General features: G+C 37.8%; 1 protein-coding gene across 1 annotated transcript in view; it reads left to right on the forward strand.

Annotated features, from left to right (window-relative positions):
* The window catches only part of LOC131048684 (galacturonokinase), a 245964-nt gene that overhangs the window by 93123 nt on the left and 133845 nt on the right, over positions 1-18996 (forward strand). The window contains exons 5-6 of the mRNA XM_057982733.2: positions 1696-1810; positions 12339-12404. Coding sequence (XP_057838716.1) covers positions 1696-1810; positions 12339-12404 — 181 coding nt within the window. The remainder of the gene's footprint in view (positions 1-1695; positions 1811-12338; positions 12405-18996) is intronic.

Consider the following 18996-nt stretch of genomic DNA (forward strand, 5'->3'; position numbering starts at 1 on the left):
GGGAACATCAGATTACTCATCTGAACAAGCTGATGTGAACCCAGAGTGTCAGCTACTAAAGCTTGCTAGAGAACTTGAAAAATTGGGGACATTACATATAGACTAAGTCACAAGGTTTGAATTCGAATTCGAATTCGACAGCCATGAAAATCGGATGAAATTCGACAAGGGAAAAATTCTAAAAAAAAATCGGATAAAATTCGCCTTCGATAATTTTGTTTATTTTTAAATATATGCATACTTCTAATAAATTATTATAATAGCGACCCTTGTTGGAGAAAATCCGAGGGCGACCCAGCAGTTGCAGACACCCATGACCCAATAGATACAAAGCATATACAAAGAATACCCATGACCAGCTGAGTTGTGTTTAGAGATGGATAGCAGTGCTTTATAGAGGAAATTCAATTAAATTCGATTTTTTTTATAGAAGTTTGAAATTCGATTAAATTGGAACCTCATCCATGAAAATTGCCGTATCTTGTGACTAGCATATAGATGCAAATATTTTTTTTTTCTAAAACATACTTTTGTTCCTTACATATTTGTCTCCAATGGAGACTTCACAATTATGCCCAGATGTAGACTTCGTCATGAATCCTCCCCTTTAGAAGAACTAGGTTTCTATCTAGCCCTTCTGTCAACTCTCAAAGGTTTTCATCTCTAGAAACCATAAACCCTTTATCAAATCCTTAGATGCTTGCCTTCTTTCATTCAGCCTTCTTACAAAGAACTCCAAGAAACATCTAGAACATTAGGCCGACTTGGCCGAAATAGAAAATAATACTTTGGAGAACTTTATTTAATATAGTGACATTTAATAATAGTTTATTATTTTTATTATTATTTAATTTAATTAATTAATATCAAGTCATCATTTGTATATACCTTTTTTTTTTTGATAACTTAATAAAAATAACTTAAAATTAGGACATTACATGTATTTGTTGGCAATTTAACACACATTTTCCTGCAATTCGTGGCTGCTCATTATTTGTTTTCCTTGTGGAACAAAAACTCTTAATTGTTCCTTGAATCATTCATAGTTTTATTTATTTATTTATTTAACATGAACTGGTCTTTGCTGTTATTTTTTTTCTTAAAATGCCTTGCATTTTTACTTATATTATTCATGTGTCTAGAAATATGCTTGGAACTTGTTAGGATCAAATGGCTCAGCATGGATTGCATAAAATTTAAAACTGTAATATACACACTCCTATATAATAAATTATTGAATAATGTGGGAGTATAACATTATGAGTTGTGTTTCGATGGAGAGAGGTCTGATAAAACTTTTTGATAGACGGGTGTCTTGGGCTCTAAGTGTTGTCCAGTCCTAGATAACAAGAATGGTTCTTGTTAAGATTGATATCATTTTCTGTAGTACTATCATCACTATATCTTCAGAGAAGTTGATATGAATATTCCCGTTTCAGATGATACATGCATTGTGTATTTGATGCGATGATATTTTTTCTTCATATTCTGTGTGGTGTTTTACCGTACCAACGTTATCTGTATGCAATAGTTTTGTAGGATGGGCTTTGCTCGTGAAGTTTCCACCCTACATAAATGTGTGTACAAGTGATTACATTCAATTATAAACTTTTAAAATTGACAAAATACCACAGAAAGGTGGAATCTATACTTTGCTGTACAGATGATTGTTACAATTGCCATTTACCTTTGCAGAATTGACAACAATCTATGCAAAGAAGATGGTGAAGTTCATGAAGAATGTGGATGGGGTCGCTTGGCAAGAGGTGCTGTATTTGCTTTGAAAAGTGCAGGAAAAAGCTTATATCAGGTAATTCATGATTTATATATCATTTATAATATGTTGTGTAGTCATTCACAAGGAAAAATTGGTTTCAATGCGTGTGTAAGCAAGATTAGACATTTGATTTCACTACTTGTAAGTCGTGACAGAATATTTTGCAGTTGACCATCATTACGAATGATAATAGAAAGTGGTAATAGATAAGTCTTAGAATCATTAATCATTACTATAACTTTCAAAAAGATATTTGGAGAAAAGATTGAACAAATGGCTCTTCTATATAACTCAATTATGAAGTGCCATTTCATATACTTGTCCTCTGGGGGTCCATCATGTCTCTTACTTCATCTCCTTTCCATTCAGTATTCTATAGAAGACTTCTAATTCTGCTATATCTATAGAGATTGTGGCATCTTTGAATACTTTCCATGTCCAATGAGGAGGAATGTTGTCGTGTAGGTTTGTCACTTTTCAACATGAATATTCATTGAAGCTATCCAAATCATGTAGGGTCAAATGTGCTTACTATTAGAAGAAAAATTATGATGAATATGATTGCTTTCAGAAGCAAATTGAAGTAGGTTTATCAGCAAAATCACTGTAGTTTGCAAATTCATTATACAATATTCATCAAATTTTGTTCAAGTGGATCACTCTTGTCATCTTGATCATCAAGATGTCTTCTTATTCGACATACATTTGTTGTTTGTACACCATTGAGAACACATGTATTCTCTTTGAAAACTCTTAGAGAGTTGTATCTCGTTTTCTGGATGTTATGAGGGTGCATTGTGATTCTCTTGTTCCTTCACTGACTTATCATGCTTCCATTTTGATACATTCTGATTGATATTAGTTTAGATCTCATACATCTATCGAGAGCCATTCAAACATGGTTATGTATCCAGATCTTGCATGGTACTTGATCCAATCAATCCATTGCAGTCATAGTTTAGCATTGGCTTTGAGACATGAGAAGCTTCCAAAACCATTTGTCCCAATTCCTTCATTCAATCTACCACTTGAGTGGGGATTTAATAGTTTGATAGCTCAGCGTTTCCTTCGTCTGACAGGAATATGCATTGTTCATTGCAGAGTGGCCTCCCATAATACTTGCCATGCAAAATTCTGCATTGACATTCTCTTTCTTTTATGTAGAGGCACACATGGGCCTTATCTTGTAGGGGTTTTAGGATATTATTCCATATTTCCTCTCCTTTGGAGGGTTTTTTTGTTCTCTGAGTTCTCTCTTCTTTTGGAGGGAACATATTGTACCCGGGTGCCAAACATGGCTATGCATTTGCTAGGACCCTTTTTTCATTTTCCATTTCTCTTAAGTTGCACTTATTGGAGGTGTTGGTGTAATATTTATACTTCAAATAAGATAGTGTTTATCCTAAGTTTATTATTGCACCTAGTTTATAAGTTAGGATATAAGGAATATTTAATTATTGTCATCTAGGAAGCTAATAAAGACATGCACTCGCCTTGACTTGAGATACTTGTGTCACCATTGCATCATCAATCCTTGATTGTTGGTGGTTAGATGCAACATTTGTTGAGTCAAGGTCACCTTTGCATTTAACTAGGAGCCTTAGTCAAAGCTATTAAAGATGTTAATCTGGTAACCTCAAAGGGTTGAACTTGTCTGTAATTATTTTAACCATCTATCCTTCTAATTTTTCTCCTTTTGCTAAAGGTAACTAGGATTAGGGTATTCCATATCTGCCAGAAAATGTTGGCTGAAATGCCAATTCCCCGTTGGTGTTTACTAGGGAGTCTGGGAAAGTAAAAATATGACATCATATCAAATATCAAATTTAAGCATTTTATTTATGCCTAACAAAATTATCCTTCTTCAACTCCAAGTATATTTTAATTGCAAGAAAGTCAGTAAAAATAAAAGCTAGTTGCTTTCATTATTTATTGATCATACTCTTTCCTCTGATTCATTCTCCTCTGTTTGAATCAAAATTGAAAATGCACCTCTAAGTTGTGATAGAAATACATTTTTTTATTAGAAGTATTTCCTTTTTGATCCCAAGCTTTACAACATCCTTTGGAATTATTGAGTAGATATAGCAGGGGTTGATTTTAGGCTTCATATGATATAGTTTCTCTTCTCCTACTTATACATTGTTGTAAGAATTTGCATGGTGTTAAAGTCATTTTTTTTCTTGAGTTTTGAAGGTCTGTTACCATTTTTTCTCAATACTGGTACAGCCTGACTCTATGGTGACTTCTTTGTGTTAAGGTTATTTAAAATTCTGTGATCAAGAAGATAGGAGAGATGGAGATATAACCTGAAAGTTGTATTTGATCTGCTGTAGTGTGAATTGAAGGATGCACCACACTTATTGATTACGGTGTGTTCATCCTCCTCAATGTATGCACGTTATTGTTGTGACCATTTCACACATCGCCCCATCGCAAATGGGGACCCCCTCTTTTTGCTTGTTTTTCGCTCGTTTTCGCTTTCTTTTTTAGGGTTTTGTTAGTCAGTTAGTTGTCTGGATTTAGGGCCAAGCCTTAGGGTTTTAAATTCTGCCTTTTCAAGCCAAAATCCAGTCATTTTTGAGAGCTTTTGAGCTTCTTTTCTAGAATGCAAATTTTGAATGCAATAAATTCGCCAAAATGGTCTAATTTTCAATTGGAATGTTCATGCAGAGCTTAAATTTGTCTAAGTGTTGACCGTCAATGTGAATTTTTGTCTGATTGAATATTTTGACCAAATTTTGACTTTTTTGAATTTTGATCCTGGGCATTGGAATTGATTTGTTTTCGCCTCGTGAAGTGTTAAAATGTGAAAAATCTTGTTATTTTGGCCTGTAGGAGCAAAATCGCTCCTGTCCCTCAGTGAAGGACGGGAGCTCAATTTCAAATATCTCATCGTCCTTGCAGAGTCTAGACAAATTTTACGTTTGAAGTGATGGAGAATGACGAGATCTTTCTATTGAATATAAATTGAAGATTTTTATGAGCACAGAAATGCCTCCAGGAGGAAAATCGCTCCTGTCCCTCAGTGAAGGACCGGAGCTACAATTCAAATTTCGCCTTGTCCTTGCAAGATTTCGAAAGCTTAATGATTTGAGGACGTCCGAAGGCAGATACTTTGCCAAATGAATATAATTTGAGATGCAAAAACGAAGGAGAGTGACCTATATTGACCAAATCGCTCCTGTCCCTCTCCAAGGGACCAGGGCGAGGTACCTTGTAGCTCTCGTCCCTCTCCCAGGGACCAGAGCGATTTCCTTCATTATGCAAAATCCAGACGAAGGTCAAGGCAAGTTTACGTTCAAAAACAAAGGAGAACATGAGATGAACGCATTGAATATAAATTGAAGATTTTTGGGACGTCCATACCAGTGTTAAATGCCTAGTTCGCTCCTGTCCCTCAGGAAGGGACCAGAGCGATTTTTGATATAATTGCTTTTCTTGCAAAGTTACAAATGATGTCGAGGCATGGACGAATAGAGTGAAGAAGGACGAGTCCGTTGAATATAAATTTGGGAGGTGACAAAGTGAAATGAAGGCCACAAGAGCAAGTTCGCTCCTGTCCCTCTCCAAGGGACCAGGGCAATACAATGATTGTATTGCTTCTTGTTCATGTTTAAACCGATCCAAGTCAAGACGAAGGGTGGCGAAGACATTTTAGGGCATTTCCATCAAGCGCAAGGTTGTAAAGGTCATCACATGGAAGGAATGTGCACTCTAAGACCCATATCGCTTCTGTCCCTCTCCAAGGGACCAGAGCGATATTTCCATTAAGGCATCGATTTCAAAGGACAAGCAAATATTAAGTTACCAAGAGGACTTAAAGGACGTCATTTCACGCAATGAAGATAATTGCAAGTTGGTAAAAACAAGAACAAGCTCGCAATGATGAACTTCGCTCCTGTCCCTCTCCCAGGGACCAGAGCGATATTAGATATATTTGATCAATTCATGCAAGATTTACGTAAGGACAAGGTCTTAGAGGGTCCACGGAAAGGTAGAAAGGTGATGCATGAAGATTTCAAACGTTAAATAATCACCAAAATGAACCTAGGGACCATATCGCTCCTGTCCCTCTCCAAGGGACCAGGGCGATTTGCTTTGGATTCCTTGTTTTGCTTCAAGATCAAGCTAAGTCAAGACGCCCTAAGATAACATATGCTCCAAGACATCGTTTGAAGATAATTTGCAAGGGTTTGAACGTCTAAACATCGCCAAATAGTGTAAAAGCCCCATATCGCTCCTGTCCTTTGGATAAGGACCAAGGCGATACTATCAAAACACTCACGTTCCTTCAAAGATCAAGGCGAAGCGAGGTTAGGAAGTGCGAAGGACGACGTTTGAAGGATATTGCAAAGGAGATCGAAGTTTAAAAGTCGCCAAGATCAAGGAGAAATAATGGATCGCTCCTGTCCCTCTCCAAGGGACAAGGGCGATGGTCCCTTTAATACGTCCAAACACATAATGAAGACAAATGGAATAAGCGCGAAAGGAATGAGCATAGGTGTTGTTCGCCCTACAATGGAAGTTCGAAGGTCAAAGATACAAGATGAACGTGAAGACATGGAGATCGCTCCTGTCCCTCTCCAAGGGACAAGGGCGATGTTAGGCAAAACACATGATATTCTTTGAAAATCACGTTAAGACAAGGACGCACAAGGTTTTAAATGGCATCTGGAAGATGATACAAGGAAAGGATCGTACCAAAATGGAGAATTTCAAGCAAAAACATGGAGATCGCTCCTGTCCCTCTCCAAGGGACCAGGGCGATAATGGTCATAAGATGCATTTGCTCGCACAAGAAAGAAATTCAAATTCGAAGGACCACCAGATGATCGATTTGGGACGTGGAAATGAAGGAGTTGAACGTTGAAAACGCAAGAATCAAGACCAAAATCATGGATCGCTCCTGTCCCTCTCCAAGGGACCAGAGCAATGAGGTACGTCCCTTTATTTTCACATTTTTGGCGCTAAATTAAACAATTCAAATTTCCTTAAATGCTAAATCGATTTAAAAATTGAAAATCCATTTTTATTTGGCATTTAATATGGCGTTATCTCTTATTAATTATTTTTTGCCTTTATTAAAAATCGAAATTCTCATTTAAAAAACGCAAGGCATTAATAGTTAATTATTTAATTAATAAAAAATCGATTTGAGCGCTCAATTAGGCAAGTCGGCCTTGTCATTTCATTGCAAATCATTTAAAAAATGGTTTTATTTTTATCAAGTCGGCCTAAGGGGGGAAGGATGAACGCGCTATATAAGGGGAGTGGAATTATCATTTTCTACATCATTATTTTACCTTCCTTCATGCGAATTGAGAAGAGGCGAATATAGTGCGAGTTTCATTCATCCAAGGGTGGCGCGCTAAGTTATCAAAAGGTGGTGCGATTTCAAACCAAAGGTGGCGCTAATATCATCAAGTGTGGAGTGCGAATTGCATTGAAGACCAAAGGTGGTGCGGACTTGGAGACCACACCAAGGCGAATTTGAAGATCCATTTGAGACCACGTCCAAGGCGATAATTGAAGATCACATTCTCTCCGGAGGTGGCGAAGTCAATTTTGAGGAGATCATATTGAAGATTACTTTATACCTCAAATTTTGCCTAGGCGAATTTTGTTTTTTGCATTCTAGAGTTAGCTCTCTATCGAGGTATGGCGATTTAATTGTTATTGTTTTATTCATTCATCGTCATATTTCAAATTTTGAAATTTTGAAATTTAAATCTCTTGGCTCAATCGTTGTATTTTAGGAAATGATAACTCTAGAGACTTATCATGAGGTTTCCTAAAATTTATCTCTCTTATTTACATTATTTATTGCAAAATCTATTTCTTATAATGAAATGTTGTGTAGGTATGGCGACCCCAAAGGCGGGAGCATCCACCAGTCGCTCGGCTCTCATGAAAGAAGATCAGAAGACCGAAGAAGTGGAGACCAAGATCGTGTCCAAGTGGAGCAACATTGGAGATACCAACTTGGGGAACTTTAGCAGGAAGAAGTTCCGGGAGGTCCCTTACATCGGCAAGCCATCACCTGTCGCCCGGAGAATAATAGAGAGTGGCATCATCAAGGCGGCCGGTTTTCCTCCAGCCATTCAGTGCCACGAGTTAATGATCGAGTGTGCCCGTCATTACAATCCGCAGTCCAGGACAATTGTGTCCAATGAGGGAAACACTTTGGCGTACCTTTCAGAGGAAGCCATAAGTGAAGCCTTCCATCTTCCAGAGCACAGGGACATGATATACAAGAGCATTGAAGGAGCCAGATCAGTGTATGATGATGATCCAGATGCTTGCCTAAGCATAATCAACAAGAACTGGCTACTTAAGAGTCGTCCCCGTCTGAGCAAAGTACCGAACACACCACACAGGATTGATTTCCAAGAGGAGTACAGAGATTTGATTACCATGCTCAACAGAGTCACAGGAGCACCTCATGCCTTCTATTTTGAGAAATGGATGTTTTACTTCATCCAGGTGATTGTTCAAGGAAAGGGTACAATACATTGGGCTAGGATAATTAGCCATTGCTTGGACGTACAGTTGAGAAGACTCAGGGCTACTAAGTCCTTCCACATGAGTTCATACGTCATCTATGCCTTAATCAGGAGCGTTGAGTACGCAGGACTACCTCACAGAGGAGTGATTGGAAGAGGACCCGGCGAGGTTAGAGTTTGTGAATCCTATACCTACTTGCATCATCCACCAGGGAAGAACTACAAGTTAATCAATGATACTTTCACGATGAACATCACAAGGACGTTGCAAGGAGGGATTCACAACAGATTATCTCAGGATGCCCAGGAGTTAATCAAGAGGTACGGTGCTTGGTTCATTCAGTTTCCCAAGTTCACTTACATTAGAGTGCATGGATGTCCTTTACCTCCATACATGTTGCCGAGGTACCCGACAGATAGAATTGTGTTACTTGAAGTAACAAGGCAGTTGGCAGCATATGTGAAGGCATTCAGACACAGACATCAGAATGGAGTTCAGGTACCTATTATTTTGGGTAATTCAGTTGAGGTATGTCCTAATGTCTTAGCCATGGATGACGCAGAGAAGGAGTTAGCCTTGTATCCTTTTTCATCTTTTGCTTGGAGGAATAGTTTTGATCCACATGGACATTTAGAGGAGACGGTCGGTAGAAGATTTAGACATGAGTACCAGATTGAAGATTTTATGATGAATCTCCTAGACGATCTCGAAGTGAAACGAAAGATACATTCTAGATTGCCTTTGGATTTCATCAGGAAATGTAAGATTTACAGAGTAGCCGACCAAGCTCAGGACAACGGCAGGCACATCCAATCTTCATATGATAGAGAAAGCAAGACAATAAGTTTGAATTGGAATGAGCCCGAGGCCGTGGATTTAGATGATTTGATGGCACCAGTCTTGTCTTGTACTCGCAGATGGGTAGACGTTCAACATCAGAAGTTGAGAGAACAGGGCATAGCTATGTCTTTTACTTTGGAAGAAAAGCCAGCCGAAGGTGGAGCCAGTGTTAGTGAAGGCAATCCTAATCCTAGGAATTCAGGTGAAGGTAACCTTCGATGTGCCAGTGAGGGCAATCTCCATTCGAGAGGTTCGAAGAGAAAGGAAAGATCAGAAAAGAAAGAGCCTTCCAAGAAAAAGCAAGGTGCCAACAAAGATCAAACACCAGGTACTTCTTCCAGGCCAGAGGATAGAACAGTTCGAGTGGAAGAGTCCATGGAATCGATGGTACAGAATGACAGACAGGAGGAAGAACAGGCACAGCATGCTTCATCCGATGGATCTCTCCAAGACTATGATTTAGATAATGATAATGAAGTAACATCTCCTCCCAGACAAGAAGAAATAGTACATAAAGAGATTCAAGTTCAAGAGACAAGATCAAATATCCCAGATTGGTTGAAGGAAAGATTGACTAAGGTGATCGTAATTGAGGACGAGGATAGTGCAATTGATTTAGAGAGCCTTGTTGGACGTTCACATATGACAACAGAGAAGAAGAAGGCTACAAAGATGTCCAAGATGATTCGAGATGAGACTGGATCTAGAAAACTGCAGATAGCTACACCGGCAGCAGACAAATATGAGGGTGAGATCTTAGCAGAGGACTATCATATACAGACTATTGAGTTAGGACCTTCCACAGCAGAGTAGACTTTAGATGATGCCACCGACACATTTGAGGCATTGAAGGACAAGCTTAGAGAAGAAGTGGAAAAGAATAGAAAGCTTGAGAGAGAGGTCGGTGCATGGAGGACATATTTCAGTCACATCAATGAACCTTTGGGACGTCAGGATCCAGTTAGATCACCATTGCAGGCATTACCCCTTCAATCAATCAATGAAGCAGAAAGATTCAGGAACCTGGTCCAGCGTACATGTGGTTGGATGGATAGATCTCACACGGTGGCCATTGAGTTTGTTACAAGGATGTCGAAGATCACCCATCAGGCTATCCAAGTTCTTGAGATTATTCACAGATTGATGGCAACAGTAGCTGCATTTGCCCATACCAAGGACGTTGTCATCCCTGTCTTGAAAGTTATAAGACACACATCCAGAAGAATTTTAGCACAAGAGAGGATTTTAGAAGGTGATTCTCACAGTTTGTTTCAGTGGTCAACCTTACTCCATATAAAGAGTGTTCTCTTTGAGGACATCAGTGCTAGATGTGGTCAAGTTGAGGAGGTGATCAATCCGATCCAGGACAGAGTATTTGAGGTACTTCGTACCATTCTTGGCAGAAGGATCGAGGTCGAGACAGATGTGGATTTACAAGAATTTGAGGATAGAATCAAGATCATCTTTCGCAAGGGCGCAGATGTTACAGATGAGCAGTATGATCAGATGTATGCCACCATGCTCCTGATTGATAGAACAAAGGAACTTGAACCTACTTGGGACACAGCTCTTCTAGATGCATTTGATCAGGTTATCCACTTAGAAGAGAGTATCAAGAATCTTCCCGAGATTCCAAGCACAGAAATCGAAGGAATCGTGACAAAATTCATTGCATATGCTAAGAAAGAGAATTGGAAAGGGAATAAGATTCTAGATGAAAGGTTGTTACAGATGACATGACATCTTATTTCTCATTGGTTGATACCTCCTAGATTTTTGTGCCAAATTTAATATTTGGCTATGTATTTAATGTTGTTCAGTAAAAAGGAGGTCATTTGTAACAAACCCTAATTAGGGTTTAGGTGTCATGATCTTGTCCATTGATTTACTTTCAATCTGGACCTTTCATTGTAATTGGGGATGCTATTTATACCCCCATTTTTCATTTCATTGGGTAATAGTTAATAGTGAATAAGTGTGAGAGATAATAGTTGATGTAATAGAGAGATTAGAGTTAGAAGCAAATTTTATTTTGTAGCAAGATTGAGTCTTGAAGAGAGAAATTCAAGCAATTGTTGTATATGATGACTTGGAAATCAATAAAATATTGAAGTTATGGTGTTTTGTTGCAAATTTCTTAAGTTATCTTCATGGTTGTTGGATGTACTTGAATCACGCTCAATCAAGGTAGTTTGTTAATTTGAAAGACTAAGTGTGAGATTTGATATTTGGTAGGATTCGCAATCCAAACCACTAGCTTCTTGCTGATTGTAGGAACGCCTTGCGTGGTCGACTGGAAAACACTTTGAGTCCTTAACCTTCAAGCATTTTCGTATCTAGGATATGTACCTTCGTAGTAGTGTCCTTGGTCTTTGATGCATTGAACACCATTATTACCTTAGAAGATCGCACTAATTTCAATTGAGTTGTTATCTTATGGCAAAATTGAAGTTGGTTGAGTCTTGCCAAATCTCATTCATGCTAAGTCGTTCATAGGGTTAGGCTAGATTAGACTTCCTTAAACCCTGTCCTTTTTCCTTTTTTTTTTTTTTTGAAAGTTCCTTTTAGATTAGTAAAATCTTCGAGCCTTTGAATCCGTAAGACGCCTTGGAGGAAACAGCAAATCACATCATACCACTAAAAAGCTTGTCCACACGTGGAGACCCCACTAAAAGAACCTTGGAGTCCATCTAACTGATCCTTTTTGCAGATCTTCAGCAGTTAGAGACTATTTTCTCAAGAGAGGATAAGATGCCTGTCAGTATTTTATTCTGTGTATGATTGTGTACAAAATACACGTCAACAGTTATATAAGTGGATGAGGGGTTACGTAGTGAAGAGATATGTCTTCCCACGTGGGAAGACACATCTCTTCCCTACGCACCACTCACCACAGCACGCTAACAAGCATTAGGAACATTTACTTGCCTGATCGGGAGGAGCGTGATTTGTTAAGAATTGCTTAATCACGACCTGATAACATGTAACGGTGTAACCGGTGATAAATGCAATAATTTAATTTTGATCTATTCATTATTTGTTATCGTATGTACTAATAGTTAATCTATTAATATATATGTTAACATGTAATCAAATTAATGTATCAGAATCATGAAATAGCACGGCCGATGTTACAAGAATTAACACTTCCAACCTTTGATATTACACTGCTGTATAGAACATTCTCTAATATTTGGGAAACGATTTTTTGCAGGGTATAATTGGCTTTGTTGATGGATCAGGACCTTTTGATAGTTCAGGCATCAGCTCTTCAGCTGCTGTAAGTATTAATTGAATTATATTTGGATAATTGAAAGTGAAAACAAAGTTTATAATATTAAAAGTCAGAAAAAAATAGCATGCCTTTCAGCTTTTGATTAGTAGATGGCCCCTGAAAGAGAGATTGGAGAAAGAGCTATTAAACACATCCCATTCTCCTCAAAGCTGAAGGTTTATTCTTTTACATCCACACACACCCTAATTTTACAAATAATGCACTTGCTTGCTTGTCCACCTGATGATACAGAATATCTTGTAGCAGAAAAAGCTAGTTTTCATAAGCATCTTAGAAAAGAACTTGAAAGCATTGTAGTCTTAAAAAAATCAATATTATGCGAAGAATGTTTATGTCATTTGGTGAAGTTCTAAGTTAATCTCTATGATTGCTGCAAGAACAACAAATAGTCTTTTGTAGTTGATAATGAAAGTCAGAAGAATTGCAATCATTCCATATTTGACCCCTATTGTTTTAAGAAATCTTTAGGCCAGTTTGTCTATTAGAACTTATAGACAGAACTAGAAATGGAAAGCTACGTACCATGGAGTTTATAGGATAGGGACAGTAGGGGACAACAATTAAAACAAATAGGAAATTTAAATTATCAATATATTTGGAATTCATCATGTACATTGTAGACAATGTTATTGGGTTTAGCTATGTTGCCCCAAATATTCATTGGGTTCAGTTAAGGTATCAATATGTGGTCAGGATGTCCCTGGGTTTGCCTAGGTTTTGGCTTGGGCACCACAGGCCCCTTGTGGGTTCATCTTTGACAAAAACATTTGAACACTGCCTTTCTTCTGAGCTGCACCTTGCATTTTCTGTTGTCTATTTTGTGGTGGTATTAAGGAGCTGCACACACATGTGAACTTTTGTTATCCACATGACTAACTGAAAAGACGTCTTCTGCTTGTTGTTGCCATTGTCTCCTCTCTGCTTTTATGCCTCTATATATTCTTCCTTTCCCTGCTTGAGTTTTTATATACTCATTTCTTCACTTTTTAGTCCACCAAAGATAACCAATGCCTTTAGGAAGCTATTCGATCATTGTGACATGTCGACAAAGTGGCAAAGAGGGTTAATTTGAAACTCATAGCTGAACCTTGGCTCATAGAGCTAGAGCCTCCTACCATTCTAGATTATTTTGTATTTGCATGTTTTAAAATAAACACATTATCAGGAAGAAAATATTAACCTAACCTAGGCTACCATTACTTGTTGAATAACAAAAGAACATATTGAAAAACAATAATAAACAATTTAAAAAAAGAAAGCTCCAGAAGAGTTTGGAAATAAAATTGAAAAAAGAACAATTTTTTTTTTATGTTGAATGGAGATTCTCCTTGTTGCAAGACCCTTCCTCTTCCTAGCGGTCATATAACACTTTGAAATTCTTAGGAATAGAAAGAACAAGATGTTTAGACACAAATCAACCTGGCAGCCCAGAGCAACGTGTAGCAATGGAGTTTTGGGTGAGGGAAGAATGGAAGGAAGTTTGTTTGCTTTTGTTTTTTGTGTTTTTGTGTAATGTCCCCATTTTGAAATATGATTTAATAATAAATAATAATAATAAAATTAAAATATAAAAGAATAAAAATAATTATATACAGAATAAAATTAAAATAATTAAAGTTTAGTTAAGTTTAATGAATGGTCAAAAGTTATGAAATGAAAAGTTGTGACTCCCTCAAACACGAGGTATAAAAGGGATAAGAGAACGCCATTTGAAGGGGGAATTTTAATCAATGATAAGAAGTGCAGATCTGATCTAAATAAGAAGGGCAGATCTGAGTTGAATAATAAGACAACAATAAGGAGACATGATCCTTTGAATGGATGTCTCTTTCCAAAGAGATGTCTCCTCAATAAAATAGGACAGTATAAAATGATATGGAAAGGAGGGAAGAAATAAATGAACATATGAACTAAGGAAGGCTTTATGGAAGAAAGAAATGAGGAGAAAATAGGGAAGTGACTCTTTCAAAGGGGAGATGTGATGAAGGGTTGTGACTCTTTCGAAGGGTGGTAATTGTGAAAGGTTGTGACTATTGCAAAGGGCAAATGTGGTGAAGAGGTGTGAACATTCCTCACATTGGGAGATATACAAAGGAGAAGGTTTCATTTGAGGAGGACATCCAAGGGAGATCAATTTGAGGAATTATTTATTATTCTCAAAGGCAACAAAGAAAAGTGGTGACTCAAATCTTATTAGAGGTTATGACCCTTTCACCTATAAATTATAAAGGGGAGATCATGCCAAGCAAAGCTCAATATATCATCACTCATGAATGCATCAAGAAATCAAGCAATCTATGAATCAGCAAAGGTCAAATCAAACAATCTATCAATTAGCAAATATCAATTCAACAAAGTGGATAAACAAGCAATCAAAACATCATCAATCATCAATTCATATCTTGAAATCAGAAGTCAATCATCAATTGTGTTTTAAGGAATCAATCAATCTATCAAACTAATCAATTCATCATTCAAGCAACACTCTATGAAATCAACATTTGTTGAATCAATCACTCATTCAAATATCAATCATTGATCAAAAGCAGAAACAATAATATATACAGCAGACTGAATTCTATAATAACTTGTTCAATTATTGTGGTATGAGGGAATAACTATATTACTTATGCATATGCATTTATGTCTATTATGTGAATTTATATATTTATACCAGATTGTATGCAGACATGAATGCTTAAAGCTAACATTAATATCTATGTATTTAATGATGTGAATTTCTATTTGCAATAATTGATCATGTTGGGGGGAAAAGGAAGGGAATGTAAGAAGGGGTAATGGCAAGGGATACCTCACTAGACACGCCACCTCATGAGAACGGTTAAGGATTGCATGAGGCCAAGGGGGATAAGGTCCGCCTTTGGGCCTAGGGTCGAGGGTCAATTTAGGGGCACCCTATTGCATGTCTTCCCTATGAACCCATATTGATCGTGGTGTGTCACTATCTATGACTGGTTTAATATATGGATATAGGAAATATGTGATTATGATACAAGATGTTGTGCATATTTATTTTGTCTGACTACCATAACCAGCCATGGTAGAGAAATTGGGATATTACAAGTAGGGGAACGACGATGGGGTCATCTTCTTGGTATGCCACCTCATGGTATATGACCAAGGATCTCCATGGTAAATGAGTGCATTAAGAATGTTCAATCTTGGGAAGTAGGATAGAAGTGGCAAGACTAAGAGGAATGGTTATAGGACACCTCACTAGGTACTCCACCTCATATGGATAGCATGGGTCACATGAGGCCAAGGGAGGGATAAGGTCCTCCCTTGGGCCTAGGGTACAGGATCTCTAGGGCACCTTATTGAGTCACCCTATCTTAGCTCTTCTATAGTTGAGCCTTCTCAAACTGATTTAAGCAATCTTGTGATTAATGTTGACGCGGGAAAGGTGCACGCCAATCTTTCAGTCAACACATGATAGAATGCCGAGTATCCTATCCTCTCTTGAATAAGGAAATCCCTAATGCTGTTCTGAATGATCAAAGGGGACAACTTCAAGGTTTCAACTGTCAGTTCTTGACTTCTCAAGATAAATCAATGACTGATGTATTTTGCTGGTAAACATGAGGGGGCTTACGAATGCTACAAACTGGTCTGCATCTAACGATGCTTGATTCTCAGAATGGGGAAATAAATAACAAAAGGGATAGGGTTTAGAAATCCCGAGGACAATGATAGTAACGATTGAGGTTGCGGGTAGATAGATTTCACATAAACCAGTTTCTGCTTAGCCAAAGATATACTCACAACTCCACAGGAATAGTGCAAGCTCCTAGGAAATAAAATATTTTCAGACTATGGATATTCATTCAGGCACCCAATTCTAGTGCGGCTTGAGACAAGCATCCATAGTTGAACTAAAAACAGTATTGGGTTCAAACTAACCATACATAAAGACCTACAATTAGCAAGCCCCCAATGGTATGAACCTGAAATCAAATTAGATACCCTCAAACTTCACTATTAAAATCATTGAACACTAACTAATCAGATGAAGAGAAACCATGCAAACAAATTAGGACAAATAACAAAACACCATGCTTCAATGTTCCATTTATTTGTTCTAACTACCATTACAACAATTTTTGCTTAGCAGTCCTATTCTACTTCTACTCCTATTCTGATTGCTAACCTGCTAACTTTACCAAAAAAATCTAACTATCTAACCTTCTAACCCCTTACAGAGAGAGAGGAATCAAAGGCCAAGATTTAACCCATCCGATGGCTGTGATCTGCCTTCTAGAAGCTCTGATAGCTTTAACTCATATCTAGTAAATCTCATAACTTCCCAGCTGCCCCTTTTCAATCACTTCTTCAGCTACCTACAACTGTTTTACATTAATCGTACTAGAAGACAAGACTTCATTGGGCTCGAGATAATTCAAGTAGCTGAGAAATATCTAATCTGTGTCCCCTTTTTGTTTTGAATTACATTAATGGGGCCAATAGGTAATCATTTTATGATAAAGCAATGTTGTTTTTACAAACAAATTGATTTTCGAGATGTTTCTAGCTGTATGCTCCTGTGTAGCCTTGTGTGTTTCTATCCATAGTTCTGTAGCATCACCAGCCTTCAATCTTGTGCTCTCGACTTCAACTTGTTGTCTTGTCAATGGTTGCCCTCTTGATCCTTTCATCCACTAGGTTTCCTCCAGGGATCTTCCATCTTGCATGAACACACTGGTCAGGGATTCATCACTATCTCAGACTTCATTTGTTATTTGAAGGATGTGAACAATACTATGTCTGAGAAGGTCTTTAGGGGTGCTTAGCAAGTCAAAAGGTTTTGAAAATTTTGAAGTTTTAGTAGACAAGAATATCGAACTTTAAAGATGAAAACACCAATCCTTGTTTCCAATATGAATGAATTTCGAAATATTCATCAAGGTTCATAAGGTGAGAACAACTTACGATTTCGCTCCTTTACATAAACACACCCAAACTCTTCATTTTGTTTGCCTTAAGTGCTTGCCCAATTCCTTTCAGTATTTATTCAAGATTACTAAGGGTGAGAAAAAATGATGACTTATTTTGCTGAATTTTATTTCTTCGGTTTGATTATCTAAATATCGTGCTCCTTTTGGTATTGGTTTCGAAATTCTAAGAGGTTTATGAGAGCACAATATCACTTCAAACCAGAGAAACGGAAATCGCCAGAAATCGCCAAAACTTGGCGAGTCCGAGTCCGAGTCACCCCCCACGAGTCCAGCAAACTCGGACTCAGACTCGGCCGAGTCTGGGGTTCAAACTCGCCGAGACTTGGCCAGACTCAGCTAGGCTCGGCCAAACATAGACTGGGGTCCAAAATCTTTAAAAATCTCTAAATTTCTTGAGTTTTTCACTTTCCCGAGTCCAGCTGAGTCTTACTCCGAGTCCCGAGTCCAGTTGAGTCTTACTCCGAGTCCCGAGTCCAAGTCCGAGTCGGCCTTGCCGAGTCTGAGCTGAGTCCGAGTGCCGTTTCTTTGCTTCAAACGCCTATCTTTTTTGGTGCCTTTGACAGGCTCTCAACAAGCTGGAAGTAAATACATTTCGCCTTGGTCAAACATCGGATTTTTGTCTGGCCTTTTAAATTTGAATACCTAAACACCGAATTCGGTGTTTCTTTTGGCCTAGAGGAGGAAAGGTCCTACGTGGATTTTGAAATTTATTGACCTTGCTTTGCTCTTACGTGGTTATCCTTTGGTATTTCTGATGGCTTGGAGGGAGACAACTTCGTATTTAAAAAAGGGTCCGATCTTCTTCGGTCTTTTGTTCGGGGATGATTGAAAAATAAATTGAATGAATGATTCAATAATCGGATAATCTATTCAACAATATACAAGCATATATATAGAGATTACAAGATGACGTTCTAAATTAAGAACAAGTTGTTTAAAGTGAACTACCAAAAAGCTAAACGCTAAATAAAGCTTAAAAGCTAATTAACTAAAAAGAAAAAGCTAAATGCTAAATAAAGCTTAAAAGCTAATTAACTAAAAAGATAAATGACCATTAAACAAGGAACTAAATATAGGTGACAAAAATATAATTAAATATTCTAATACCCTCCCTTAATGGTCATTCTATCTACTAATTACCCTACAGAAGACACTGCAGGTCTTTTGATCACAAATGAAAAGAACACTCTGCTGCAGTGGAGACCCTCCCTAGATCTGAAAAGTGTTAATGACCAAGAATACCAGAATCCATCCAACCCAACATTGGGTAACCAAACTGAAAACTGAAACCATGATTTTGAGGAAAATCAACAAACCCTTTTGCAGAAGAGTATCAACTCCACAACTGACTGCAAGATACCACGGTTGCAGATGTTCGCCCTGGCAGGTGCGACCCAAACTAACTGCAACAAAGCACGATTTTGAGGAAAAAACCATCAAACCCTGAAATAGGAACCCTCGAAAAGAGAATTTACGATTTTGAGGAGAAAATCGAAAAACCAAGAAATTTGAGGTTACAAATCATCGTTTTTGTGGAAAAAAAGGGTAAAAACCAGATAACCAAAATCTTACACGAATATCGCGGATTACAGATGAGATAATTT

This window comes from Cryptomeria japonica, chromosome 2 (genome assembly GCF_030272615.1).
Source record: "Cryptomeria japonica chromosome 2, Sugi_1.0, whole genome shotgun sequence".
In the NCBI taxonomy this organism is placed as follows: domain Eukaryota; kingdom Viridiplantae; phylum Streptophyta; class Pinopsida; order Cupressales; family Cupressaceae; genus Cryptomeria; species Cryptomeria japonica.